Genomic DNA, 12,106 nt, shown 5'->3' with positions numbered 1-12,106 from the left:
AATTAATTTTGATAACTTTAGCATTAATTGTACTTTTGGACGGGGAAGTAGCTGTGATTGTATATAATTTAAAACCTAAATAAATAAAAGAAAGAAATAAAGAGCATATTAAAAGGAGATAAAAAGAGAAAAATTTAATACTAGTACAAGAATAAAGAGAGAAAGCATTGCATTTGAAAAACGCTAAGAATAAGATCCCTTCTCCCCTGTTTGGCCCAACACGTACTATACTATATATATATATACACAATACGAACATAAGTCTTTTACCAAGTAAAACATACATTTTATTTCATTACATATATTTTTTTATCTATAATATCTGTATCTATATACTCTAATTCAACAAATGGCCGATCAGCTAACAGATGATCAGATCTCCGAGTTTAAGGAAGCTTTCAGCCTGTTCGATAAGGATGGCGATGGTTTCATTTCTTTTCATCCTCCTCTTTTTTTTAATTACTTTTATTTATTTATTTGGATCTTTTAATTTTATTCATTTAAGATCTGATTTAAATAGATTTTTGTTTGTGGGGATTGATTGCTTGGGTGGTTTTGTATTAGTAAATAGTAAATTTATGTGTAGGCTCTAGTGTGTAATTTATTTGTATGTATGTGTGTGTGATTGGTTTATGATTGTATACATTGTTATGTGTTTAAAATGCAGTGTAGGTTTATATTTAGCCTATATGTATGTTCAGTCTTGGATCTAATGGAATTTGTAGCATTGGATCGAATTTACGAGGATGGCTTCGGGGGGGGGGGGGGGTTGCATTGGTTTCGCGAAGATTCTTAACATTGAAATTGATATTGTTCTGCTCTAGTGTTTTTATAATTTTGTTGGAAGTGGACTCTTCAGTAATTGCACTAACTCTTTTCAGTTTTTGTTCATATTTGGTCGACCAAACGTGTTCATTTCCTTCTTTCGGCATTTTTTTGGCAATGACTCTGCAATCCGTGTGTACATTGGTTGTTAATGACTGTTATCAGTTGTCTTTAAGGATTGTTATGAAACAGAAATCTTCACTTTGTTATACTTGCCATCCGGTTATGTTCCAATTTGTTGAAGATTTAGTTCTGATGACTTTGAATGGTAAATCTACATTTTTCTATAGTACACAAGGCGACACGTGCCAATAGTTCTTTATGCCTGTGCGCATTGCGCGGTTAAACATGATTATGATTTTATTTCTTGAAACGTTTCTGCAGTGTGGTAAAATTTCATCGTGTATTTTTTATTTGTTTTATTTTTAAGAAAAGTTAGGTGTTCTTATCTTTGTCAAATGCATTGTCATGAGTATCTGGACTGATTAGAGCATATACTCGTTAAACAAACTATACCATAGTAAAAATGGATTGGTTGTAAATCTTCTGTTTAGGAATGTATACCTATTCAAAATACCTATTGCTTTTTACTCTTTCAACAAGAAAAAGTTGAAAAGATATTAAGATGGCATTCTGCTCCAGTTTCTATTAAGTATGTGAACCATCCATGATATGATTGTATCTTTTTGAACATGTGTTTCATAGGATGGGCTGAGTGAGGATTAAGGAACTCTCTTTTAAACTGACAGAAAGCTATGTTATTTCTCGGCTCTTTAATATATGCTTGTATCTAATTGTGTTTTTTATTGTTTGTTGTATCATACGTAACCGTAATTATCTTTACCTGCATTATTCCTTTTCAAAATCTTGCAGTTTAAATATCAATTGATGTTTAAATCTTAGGATGGTAGTACTTGATCAAGCATGCCATAATTGCTGATAAATCGGGTTGCAGGTTGTATCACTACCAAGGAGCTTGGAACTGTGATGAGGTCCTTGGGACAGAACCCAACAGAGGCTGAGCTTCAAGACATGATCAATGAGGTTGATGCAGACGGGAATGGGACAATTGATTTCCCCGAGTTTCTCAACTTGATGGCAAGAAAGATGAAGGACACAGACTCTGAGGAAGAGCTAAAGGAGGCATTCCGGGTGTTTGATAAGGACCAAAATGGCTTCATCTCTGCAGCCGAGCTTCGACATGTTATGACAAACCTTGGGGAGAAGCTCACTGATGAAGAAGTCGATGAGATGATTCGTGAGGCTGATGTGGATGGTGACGGGCAAATCAACTATGAGGAGTTCGTCAAGGTCATGATGGCTAAGTGAGGATCATTTACCCAAAACTTAACTTTGAGAAGTATTTAAAATTTAGTCAAGGGAACAGGGAAACTAAGTTTGATGAGCTTTCTCTCTCTCTCGGAATTGCTAGTTTACTTTGGTTGTCTGCTTCCTGTTTGCATTACTTTTGTAGTGCTTCTCTCTGGTATCTGTACTTGTTTGCTGTGTTTTGGTTTCTATTTGCTTTTTTTTCTTCTTGTATTTTCCGAGTACATTATCTGGTATTATGAACCTAGACAATTTGACACCCTGTGTTTTTTCTAAGTGATAAATTTTGTTAATATTGACTTGAATTTCTATAAATGTTTTTGCATGCAATATTTGATGGTATTGAGTATATGAAGGTTGTGTACGTAGCATTTCAGTTAAACTTCATAATTGGTTTACCAAGTAAATGTAGTGCAAGATGAAAGAAATTGACATGTCTCATTAGTTCCCTGCTGTATGTGTTTTATATGTTTGGAGAAATGGTTCTTGGAACACCTCATGGACTATGTATTGGGCGGTGGGGGAATGTTTTAAGGTTGTAAAAGTTTCTCCTGGTAATAATATGTTGGCTATAAAAGATTTAGGGTTCGAAATTTATAGGGGCATGTGTGCCCTATTCCGACTTTGAACAGGCTTCTTTCTTTCTTTCTAGCCTATTTGTTTTGGCCTCACTCTTCCGTGGGGAGGGGGGGGTCCCTATTCAAGAAAAAGAACCTATAGGAAAACAAAGGGTCAACCTTTAGGGTTTTACGGTTCATGACCTGTGTTCACACTAATGCATGTATTCAAGATTCTTTTTTTGACCTTTTCACGGGAAGAACAAAGGTATTGTGTTGGGTGGAGGAAGAATATTTAAAAGTTGGGGGGGACTTCAGTTGAGAACCTTTCAAGTGAAGAATCAATCAGATGATGGATAGTGAAAACGGTATGATTCCGCCAAATCTGTTTATATAAATCCTTTTTAAGTGTAGCTCCTTTGATTGAGAATGAGTATGGTGTGATATTGATGTGTGAATCTAGATGAATAGAGAAGAGAAGGAAGATAAGAGGTGATTACAACTGGGGAAAATTTGTTAGAATCTTGGAGACTTTGGCATAAGGTTAGTTCACTTTTTGACATGTTTCCTTGCAAGAGAATAACTTTGGATACACACATTTTCACCAGAACTTCCTAACTATTCACTTGAAGGACATACCAACGGCTAGAGCAATCACCATTTCTTGTGATATTTTTAAAAGTCTATTAAACTTTTAGGGTACTATTGAGGGGGAAAATGTCATGATTTTGAGATATGATTCAAATCAATTTGAGAGCGATAAAGTTCATAAAAGCAGGTACTACTAATTTTATGCAGAGTTTCAACCAAAAATTTTGATTTGAAAAATAGCATCAATTATAAAATTTTATTTGTGGCTACTCAAAAAAAAAAAACAAATACCGATTTAGCATTAACAAAAATACCAACCCAGATTAATTTCAGCTAAAGAAAATATTACAAGTTTAATGGACGCACAAGACAAAAATCAGTCCATCCTTATAAGCGAACTTGAAATGAAATCTTTTTTCTTCAGAAATTACAACTTTAAAATTACCGGTTAAAGTATGTTGGATTATATTTTTTGTATTTTTTGTATAATTATTACAAATTTATACAATAATATAACTATAAGAAAGTGTGTATCAATGTTTTATACATTTTTTTTTGAAAAATCAAAGTTTTTTACAGAAGAAGAAGCAAATATATTGGTAGTTTATTTAGCAAAAAAATATATATATATATTAAATTTTGATAAAATGAAAGGATGGGAAAATGAAGAGAACCACCCAACAACACTGAAAGAGTTCCTAATTATTAGCCCCACTACAAGAACATCCAACTTGGGTTATATACATCATCACATTGTCCTTTAAAATTACATTTTGATTAGATTTCTTCAAGGAGCGTGAGTCATTAATATCGTGAGTTCAATAGGCCACTTAATAAACTGGAGGGATGATGCATATTCCAGTCACATTGAAGTTGAACGATGCACTTACAGAAACAATTTACCAAAAAACAGAGGCCAGATGATCCTAGCTGAATGGTGGTTAGAATGGACCTCTTACAGATTGGAAGCATTACTCCTCTCAGATAAATGTCTAATACTCGGACCTCCTTGGGATTTTTTGGGAGATATAGATACTGCCCAAACATCTCTCAATAGAAAATAGGAACGATTCGTGGAGCTGAACTCTACCAAGTCGTATCAATGGATTATGTTCACCTCGTGACCAGTTTTGGGAGAAGTAGTAACTGCGCCCAAAATTCCTGAATACCAAATAGGATCGATTCGAGGAGCTCAAGTCTACCAGGTTGGTTTCAACTTACTTCATTAACGGCGCTAGAGATTATAGTCAAACTGCTATTTAAGTTTCAGTCAGTTTTTTGCTTTCATATTACAAGGCAGCTTGTCCAAATCACTAGTTATTTGCGATCAAATCAATAGTGATTTGCATTCAAATTCAAAGCCCGCCTCTTCCACCTCTTGCTGTTGTCATCTCCATCTCAGTTTCTAACTTTATTCAGAGCTTCATCGTCGTTGAATCAAAAACCTTAATTCTCTAAATCTGTCATGAGAGAGGAAAATGTTAAAATCAAGATGTGATTTGCAACCAAATCACCAAGTTATTGCAGAACTGGAGAGTTTTAGAGACATGTTTGTGGGTACTTGACATGGATAGGAGGAGGACATGTAGTTGACATGTTTGTGGTATCCAAAGATGTCTTTCTCGGTTTATCTTCCAATATGTAATTATAATTATGTGCACGGTACCTGCTTATAGGTGTGTTTTGTGACTCGACATATGTGTGCATAGGTACATGGTTTAATTGATGCATTAAAAATATTTAGTATATAGTTTAATTTTATTACATGATATTGAGCGCAAGCATGCATATTTATGAAATCGGTCTTGTCCTTTATAAGTTTACACTTGATAAACTATATGCATGTGTAGTACTTATATTATTGGATGATCTGATAGGAGAATGTCAAGGAAATATGGTGGCAGCAAAAAGTACAGAAAAGTTTCATGGAAGGGCGTTGGTAGAAGGTTTCATAGAGTTCGTGAATGCACCATCCTTTAATCGTCCATCATTCCCCAAATTGCATCCTCATCATCAATAAATATGGTATTGTTTATTTTCTCCATGTACAAGGTGGAGCACTGTTGAGGACAAACAGCCCTACATATTAACAGTTACCTCAGCTACACTCAAAATATTAACAGGAGATGATATGTAGTAATCACATATACTTCTGATCAAGTCTTCTGTTATGAATGATATGTTAATTTAGCTGCTTTCCATTTAAATATATGTTTGATTTGTATGAATATCAGGGCCTGAAAAGTGTGCATGTGTAATAATGTGGATCTAGTGTTGTGTTTGGTTGGGGTGAATGGAGTGGAATATATAAAATCAATGAGAAACAATAGAAGTTGGAGGTTGATTTGAGAAAAAAAATGAGTGAATGCAAAATTTTTGTGATAGAAACTGTGAATAAAATGAGTAGGACGAGGAATGGAGCATTCCTTCTCATATGAGGTGTATGAACTTTTGTTTAGGGTGTTATGAATGAAATGGACGAAAGAATGAATTACGGATTATAGTTCATATTCATTCCATCCCTCCATTTTCATTCATCCCAACCAAACACCACATAAGTATTTTACATGTCATTTGTTTATAACTTATGGCCAACGTATGATATCCAATTAGGGTTGTAAATTGATTCGGATTATCCGATATTTCGACTTATATCCGACTCGAAAATATGATACATGCCTCATCTCCATTTTATAAACGATCCAAATCTGCTGAAAAAATTAAGTTCGAATAAAATATGATCCCGAATCTGAGCACTCATATACCCGCTCAGATTAGGTCTCATATTATTTTTATGGCTCATATTCGATTCAACCCCATATTTAGAATATATTTTCAACCCTTTATATTTGTAAGTAAATGTAACAGCCCGCACTTCCGGACTATTAAATCTAAAATCGAAACTAAAACGAAATACAATTTAGTGATCCAAAAGTCTGTTACAAAGTTGACTGTTACAAAAGCGCAGCTAATGGAAGCGATCCAAAAGTCAGTCTACTCAAATACTAAGTCCTCAAACTTAAATGCAATCCAACTCAAACTCTTAGACGGAACCTAAAATTGTAAGTAATGAGCTACATATCCCAGCAAAAAATCAATCGATCCAACTAGTTGGCCAAGTAACATGTCCACATATAACAAAATACGACAATATATACGATACGATATCTAACACTTTCGATACTCATATTCTTATTCTTATTCGATACATACGATATACATACCCGTAATCCATGCCACGACCACTACAATCCAGTGATAACGGTCCTAAATTTTCAGAAAACTGTCACTACAATCCGGTGACTACGGTCCTAAGTTCTTATTCGAAATTTTCACAAACCATGGCATAAATCAGAGATCCAAAATTATTGTCTCGATACCGCACATATACAATAATACATATACTATAACACATAATACTTTCAAATATATTATCACTTAACCCATATTTTGATAATCAAATATAAACGCATGACATACAATTTTGAAAATACTAGTAAAATCGATCGAAAATTTACCTCTAAACCTGATCACTTTAGTTTTAAAAAATGTGTTTTAAAATTATTTTTCTAATATAATAATCACGAATTAAGATAACTTTATTTATAAATTTTTTTCAATTAACTAAAGGAAATTCTGACTTTTATCCAAACACTTATACAACTTATAAGCATTTATCTACTTATCACTTATAAGTCACTTATTCATTTTAAGTCATAAGTTACTTATTTTAAGATTTCCCAAACGGGCACTTAATAGGCCGATTCATATTCGCTAAAATAAAAAAATTAAACTCCATTATAAGATTCTTATTTCGAATTGGAGGTTTGATTTTCGGGCATTTTTCACGAAATTTGATATTCTAGATAACTTTTGCTTGTTATTTGCAAATGGGGCTGAGCATTTGGTCGGTTCGGTCCGGAATTATTATTTTTTTTTTGGACCGAACCGGACCAAAATTGTATTATTCGATCCGATTTTGGACCGAACGAACTGAATTTTTTTTAAAAAAAATAAAATTGTATTAAAAATTTCAAACAAAAAATATGAACTCTAAAATATAATTAAAGTAAAGTGATATATAGATTTCTAAGAGTGTATAAATATAATTACAAATTAAAAATCATGATTATAATTTTAAAGATATATGTAAAATATATAATACAAATTGTAGTATTTATGATTTGGTCTATTCGATCTATTCGGTCCGGACCAGAATATTTTTTAAAAAAACCGGACCGAGCCGAATTTTATTTCGGCCTATTTGGTCCGGACCGAATAGAACGGAATTTTGAAAAAATCAGGACCGAACCGAATTAGTACGGTCCGGTTTTTCGGTTTTGGTTCGGTTTTGGTTCGGTTTTGCTCAACCCTATTTGTAATCGATTCATATATATATTTGTTCGTTTGGACCGGAAAATCTAAGGATCTGGCGATTTGTTCTTGGAGACCAGAAATTTTCGATTTTACCCCTGATATAAAAGTTAAAAACGGTCAAGAGGGTGCAAAACAAAATGAAATTCAAAGTTAAAGGTGCAACTTGCAAGAAAATATTATATAGACCCGAATTGAAAAACGCCCAAAAAATGGGTTACAAAGTGCCAATTACTCTTATTTTCTTCTGGTTTAATTAGTAATTTACTAAAATGCTCCCGATTCTGTTAAATTTAACGGTCATCTTGGATGGAAAGTCGTCAATGGGGGTGCAAATAGAAGCGAAATTAATTTTACGGGGTGTAAATTGACAGAGAAAATAATGTAGACACAAATCGCAAAAATGAAAAAAAAGTGAGTTACAAACTGCCTATTACTCATAATTTTATACTAATAATCATCTGAATAGTTGAAATAAAAATGATACTTAATATTAGTGGATCATACTTGACTCGTATCCGGTGGATCATAAACTATCCGGTTAGAATTTGAAAATAGGATATCGGCTCATATTTGGTTTGAATCCGGTCCTCAAATACCCGGGATCAGTTTGTATCCGAATAATATGATTGTTAGGAATATGTGTATTAGTTTGATGATAAGTTAAACAAAACACTTAAGTAGAAATCTAGTGTTTATAGCCTCAACGGATAAGACCATTCTGGCTATCCGTTGATGGAGTAGTTTTACTTAGAAATAAGTTTAGTATTGTAGCACATTTCAGTTTCTGTATTTAAGTTATAATTCTTAGATGTTGTGGGAAATTATAAGTCATGTTGACTACTAGTGGATATGCAAATAGGAGGGCTAATTGTAAATATTTCATGCCTTGTAATTTTGTATAAATGAAGTAGTATCAACTGATAAATTAAAGGCCTTCAACGGATGAGAAACAAAGCTTCAACGGATGTCTCTAAAGCTTCAACGGATAACATCCATCAACGGATGAGTGCATCAACGGATAAAGTTTTAACTGCTAATGCATCAACGGATAAAGCTTCAACTGCTAATGCATCAACGGATAAAGCTTCAACTAATAAAGCATCAACGGATAAAGACATCAACGGATGAAAGCTTCAACGGATGCTCAGTTCAATAGCAGTTGACAGTGACAATTCGTAAGCTGACAGAGGCACATGGGTTGACAGAGATAATTGGAATGTGGTAGCCTCTTGGAGGAATCAAGAAAATACAGCATTTCCATTCTGGTGCAAACAAGGAAGTATTCAAAGATTCACAGATTATCCTAGATTGCATTGGATAGAGAAATGAAGAAGAAACATGTGAAGAACCTTTTTAATTGTATTTGTATTTTTGTCTTCACTTGTAAACTTGGTGATATATAAACCAAGTTGCAACTAGTAATTAGAGTGTGAATTTTTCCAGAGCTGTTTAGAAAAATCCGGAGAGAAAATCATCTAGTTTGTACTAGGACGCAACTGTGATCAATTCTTTGAATCACAGATTTTCTGAATACACATCTCTGGTGGAACAACAAATCCACCAGAAAAGTTTTTGAAGCCTTTGTGTTCTTTACATTTGTGTCTTAAATATATATCTGTCTGCACCTGCTCAAAGCAATTCACACACAACTGTTCATCAAAACACTTAGCCTTTGAAACTGCTCAAAACTTGAAAAAGTTTTGAGATTTACATTCAACCCCCCTTCTGTAAATCTCATTGTTAGTTCCTTGGTAATAACAATTGGTATCAGAGCAAGCTCTTAACTTACAAAGAGTTTAAAGATCTATTCTACTAACATCAAGAGTAAGAAGGATATTGGTGTAAAGATTCCAATCCTGAAAAGAGATAATTACCATCACTGAAAAGTGAAGATGCATCTACATCTTCTCTCTCAAGATGAAAGCTACATCAACTGCATTGAAAATGGTCCTCACATCCCTCACAAGGTGGCCACAGCTGCAACTGCCACAGTTGTTGTTGGACAGTCTATTCCCAAGCCAAAAGAAGAATGGACTGATGAAGATATTGAAGAGGTTCACAAGGACAAGAAAGCCATGAATATTCTGTTTAATGGCCTAGATCAAGATATGTTTGATAATATCATTAACAGCCAAACTGCTAAGGAAATTTGGGATACTGTGCAACTTATCTGTGAAGGTACTGAACAAGTTAAAGAAAAAAAATGCAGCTTCTCATTCAACAGTATGAATACTGTCATTTTGAAGAAGGAGAATCACTGAATGATACCTTCAATAGATTTCAGAAACTGTTGAATGGATTGAAGCTGTATGGTAGAGTGTACCAAGTCAAGGATTCCAACTTAAAATTTCTGAGGTCTCTACCAAAGGAATGGAAGCCTATGACTGTTTCACTAAAGAATTCTCAAGGTTATAAGGACTTCACACTTGAAAGATTATATGGAATTTTGAAGACCTATGAACTTGAGATGGAGCAAGATGAGCTGTTGGAAAATGGAAAGAGAAAAGGTGGATCAGTTGCACTTGTAGCTGACAATGAGAAGACTGAACCCAGGAATGAAGAAAAGACAATGTCAAGTCTCAAAATTGGCACAAGCAAATCAGAATCAAGCAAGGGAAAGGAGCAAGTAGCTGAGGTTGAAGATAGTTCCAGTCAAGATGACTCTGATGATATTGATGAACATCTGGCTTTTCTGTTCAGGAGGTTTGCAAAGATGAAATTCAAGAAAAATGCTAGATTCACTAAGTCAAACAAGAACATGGTGGACAAATCTAAGTTCAAATGTTATAATTGTGGCATAAGTGGACACTTTGCAAATGAGTGCAGGAAGCCAACTTCTGAGAAGAAGAAATTTGAGCAAGTGGATTACAAAAAGAAATATTTCAATTTTCTCAAACAAAAGGAAAGAGCTTTTCCAGACTCAGGATGACTGGGCAGCGGATGGAGCCAATGAAGATGATGATATGGAATATGTCAACCTAGCCCTGATGGCTAATTCTGATGAAAATGAAACTAGTTCATCAAGCAACCAGGTAATTACTACTGACCTCTCTCAGCTTTCTAAAATTGAATGCAATGAAGCTATAAATGATATGTCCAATGAATTATATCATTTGCGTGTTTCCCTTAAATCACGAATTAAAGAGAATAATTTGTTTTTAAGTGATAGGAATGTTGTGTTAGAGGGTAAGGTAATTGAGCTTGAAAAGATTAAAATCAAATGCTTATCTGTTGAGAGTGAACTAGAAGAATCTGTTAAGAAAGTAGAAATTCTTTCTAAACAATTAGAACGTGAGCAAGATGTAATCAAGGCCTGGAAAACATCTAGGGATTTTAGTGCTCAGATTGTCAAGGTTCAGGGAATTGAATCACTCTGTGAGAATTCCTGGAGGAAAAACAAAAAGGAAGTAGAATTAATTGATGGATTGTCAACGGATGTGGAATCAACGGATGATGAAAGGTATCCGTTGAAGGAAGAAAAGGAGCATGCGTTGAAGGCTCATCAATTAAACAGGCAAGTGATTCTAAAAAGAACAATTTGAAAAATCTCAATAAGAAGTTTGGTTCAACTTCCAAGAACTTTGTCAAAGAAAAAACTAGCACATCCAAAGATGCCAGTAAGGTGAATATAGGACACATGACTTTAGATCAGTTAAAAAATAGGCTTAAGTTGGTTGAGTATAAAAAGGAAACTAAAAGGAAATCTAATAGAAATGGGAAGGTAGGGATTAAGAAACACAACAATTACACACCTGATAAGTATGCTCCTAGAAAAAGTTATGTGCATTGTAAAAGTGTTAATCATCTATCTGCTAACTGCAAGTCTATTAAGAATGCTCCCATGCCTTTAACTCCTTCCATGCCTAACATGTCTATGTCACCTCTGCATGCTATGCCTGTTATGTCTCAACAGAATCCTCATGCACATTTTGCAAACATGCCAAATGTGCTAAATGATTCTGTGACTAACCCTACACTTCAACCAACTACATCTGAGACCAAGGTTGACCCAAAGTTACCTAAGTCAAAAGGTGCAGGAACTATGAAGTCTAGGAAAAAGACTAAAGGCTGGGCCCAAGGAAACTTGGGTACCAAAATCAACTTGATTTGGTTTTGTTGTGTGCAGGGAAAAAGAAGGAATCTATGGTACTTGGACAGTGGCTGCTCGAGGCACATGACAGGAGATTTCACCCTGCTCACAGAGTTCAAGGAGAGAGCTGGCCCTAGCATAACCTTTGGAGATGACAGTAAAGGGTTCACTATGGGATAGGGGTTGATTTCAAAAGAAAATGTCATCATTGATGAAGTTGCATTAGTTGATGGCCTCAAACACAATCTATTGAGCATCAGTCAACTATGTGACAGAGGGAATACTGTTTCCTTCAATTCTGAAGCCTGTGTTGTCATAAGTAAGAAGGACAATAAAG

The 12,106-nt window shown here is 34.5% G+C and overlaps 1 protein-coding gene and 1 long non-coding RNA gene across 2 annotated transcripts; both read left to right on the top strand.

Annotated features, from left to right (window-relative positions):
• The first annotated feature begins 232 nt into the window (after positions 1 to 232).
• LOC141666356 (calmodulin-7) lies at positions 233 to 2,413 on the top strand. Its single transcript, XM_074472348.1, has 2 exons — positions 233 to 425; positions 1,781 to 2,413. The coding sequence occupies exons 1-2, from the start codon at positions 350 to 352 to the stop codon at positions 2,152 to 2,154; spliced, it is 450 nt and encodes a 149-aa protein (XP_074328449.1). The 5' UTR covers positions 233 to 349; the 3' UTR covers positions 2,155 to 2,413.
• A 2,100-nt stretch (positions 2,414 to 4,513) lies between these two features.
• On the top strand, positions 4,514 to 5,532 carry LOC141666361 (uncharacterized). The gene is made up of 2 exons (XR_012552195.1): positions 4,514 to 5,011; positions 5,180 to 5,532. It is a non-coding gene; the product is annotated as an uncharacterized LOC141666361 (long non-coding RNA).
• Positions 5,533 to 12,106: the final 6,574 nt, after the last annotated feature.

This window comes from Apium graveolens, chromosome 1, assembly GCF_009905375.1.
Source record: "Apium graveolens cultivar Ventura chromosome 1, ASM990537v1, whole genome shotgun sequence".
In the NCBI taxonomy this organism is placed as follows: domain Eukaryota; kingdom Viridiplantae; phylum Streptophyta; class Magnoliopsida; order Apiales; family Apiaceae; genus Apium; species Apium graveolens.
The sequence above is the reverse complement of the archived record's forward strand: the minus strand, read 5'-3'. Positions and strand labels throughout refer to the sequence as shown.

Excerpts from the sequence above, each read along its gene's own strand:
- LOC141666356 (XM_074472348.1), top strand. The coding sequence starts at position 350 with ATGGCCGATCAGCTAACAGATGATCAGATCTCCGAGTTTAAGGAAGCT. Across the intron at positions 426-1,780 it reads GTTCGATAAGGATGGCGATG|GTTGTATCACTACCAAGGAG; the intron begins GTTTCATTTCTT and ends ATCGGGTTGCAG.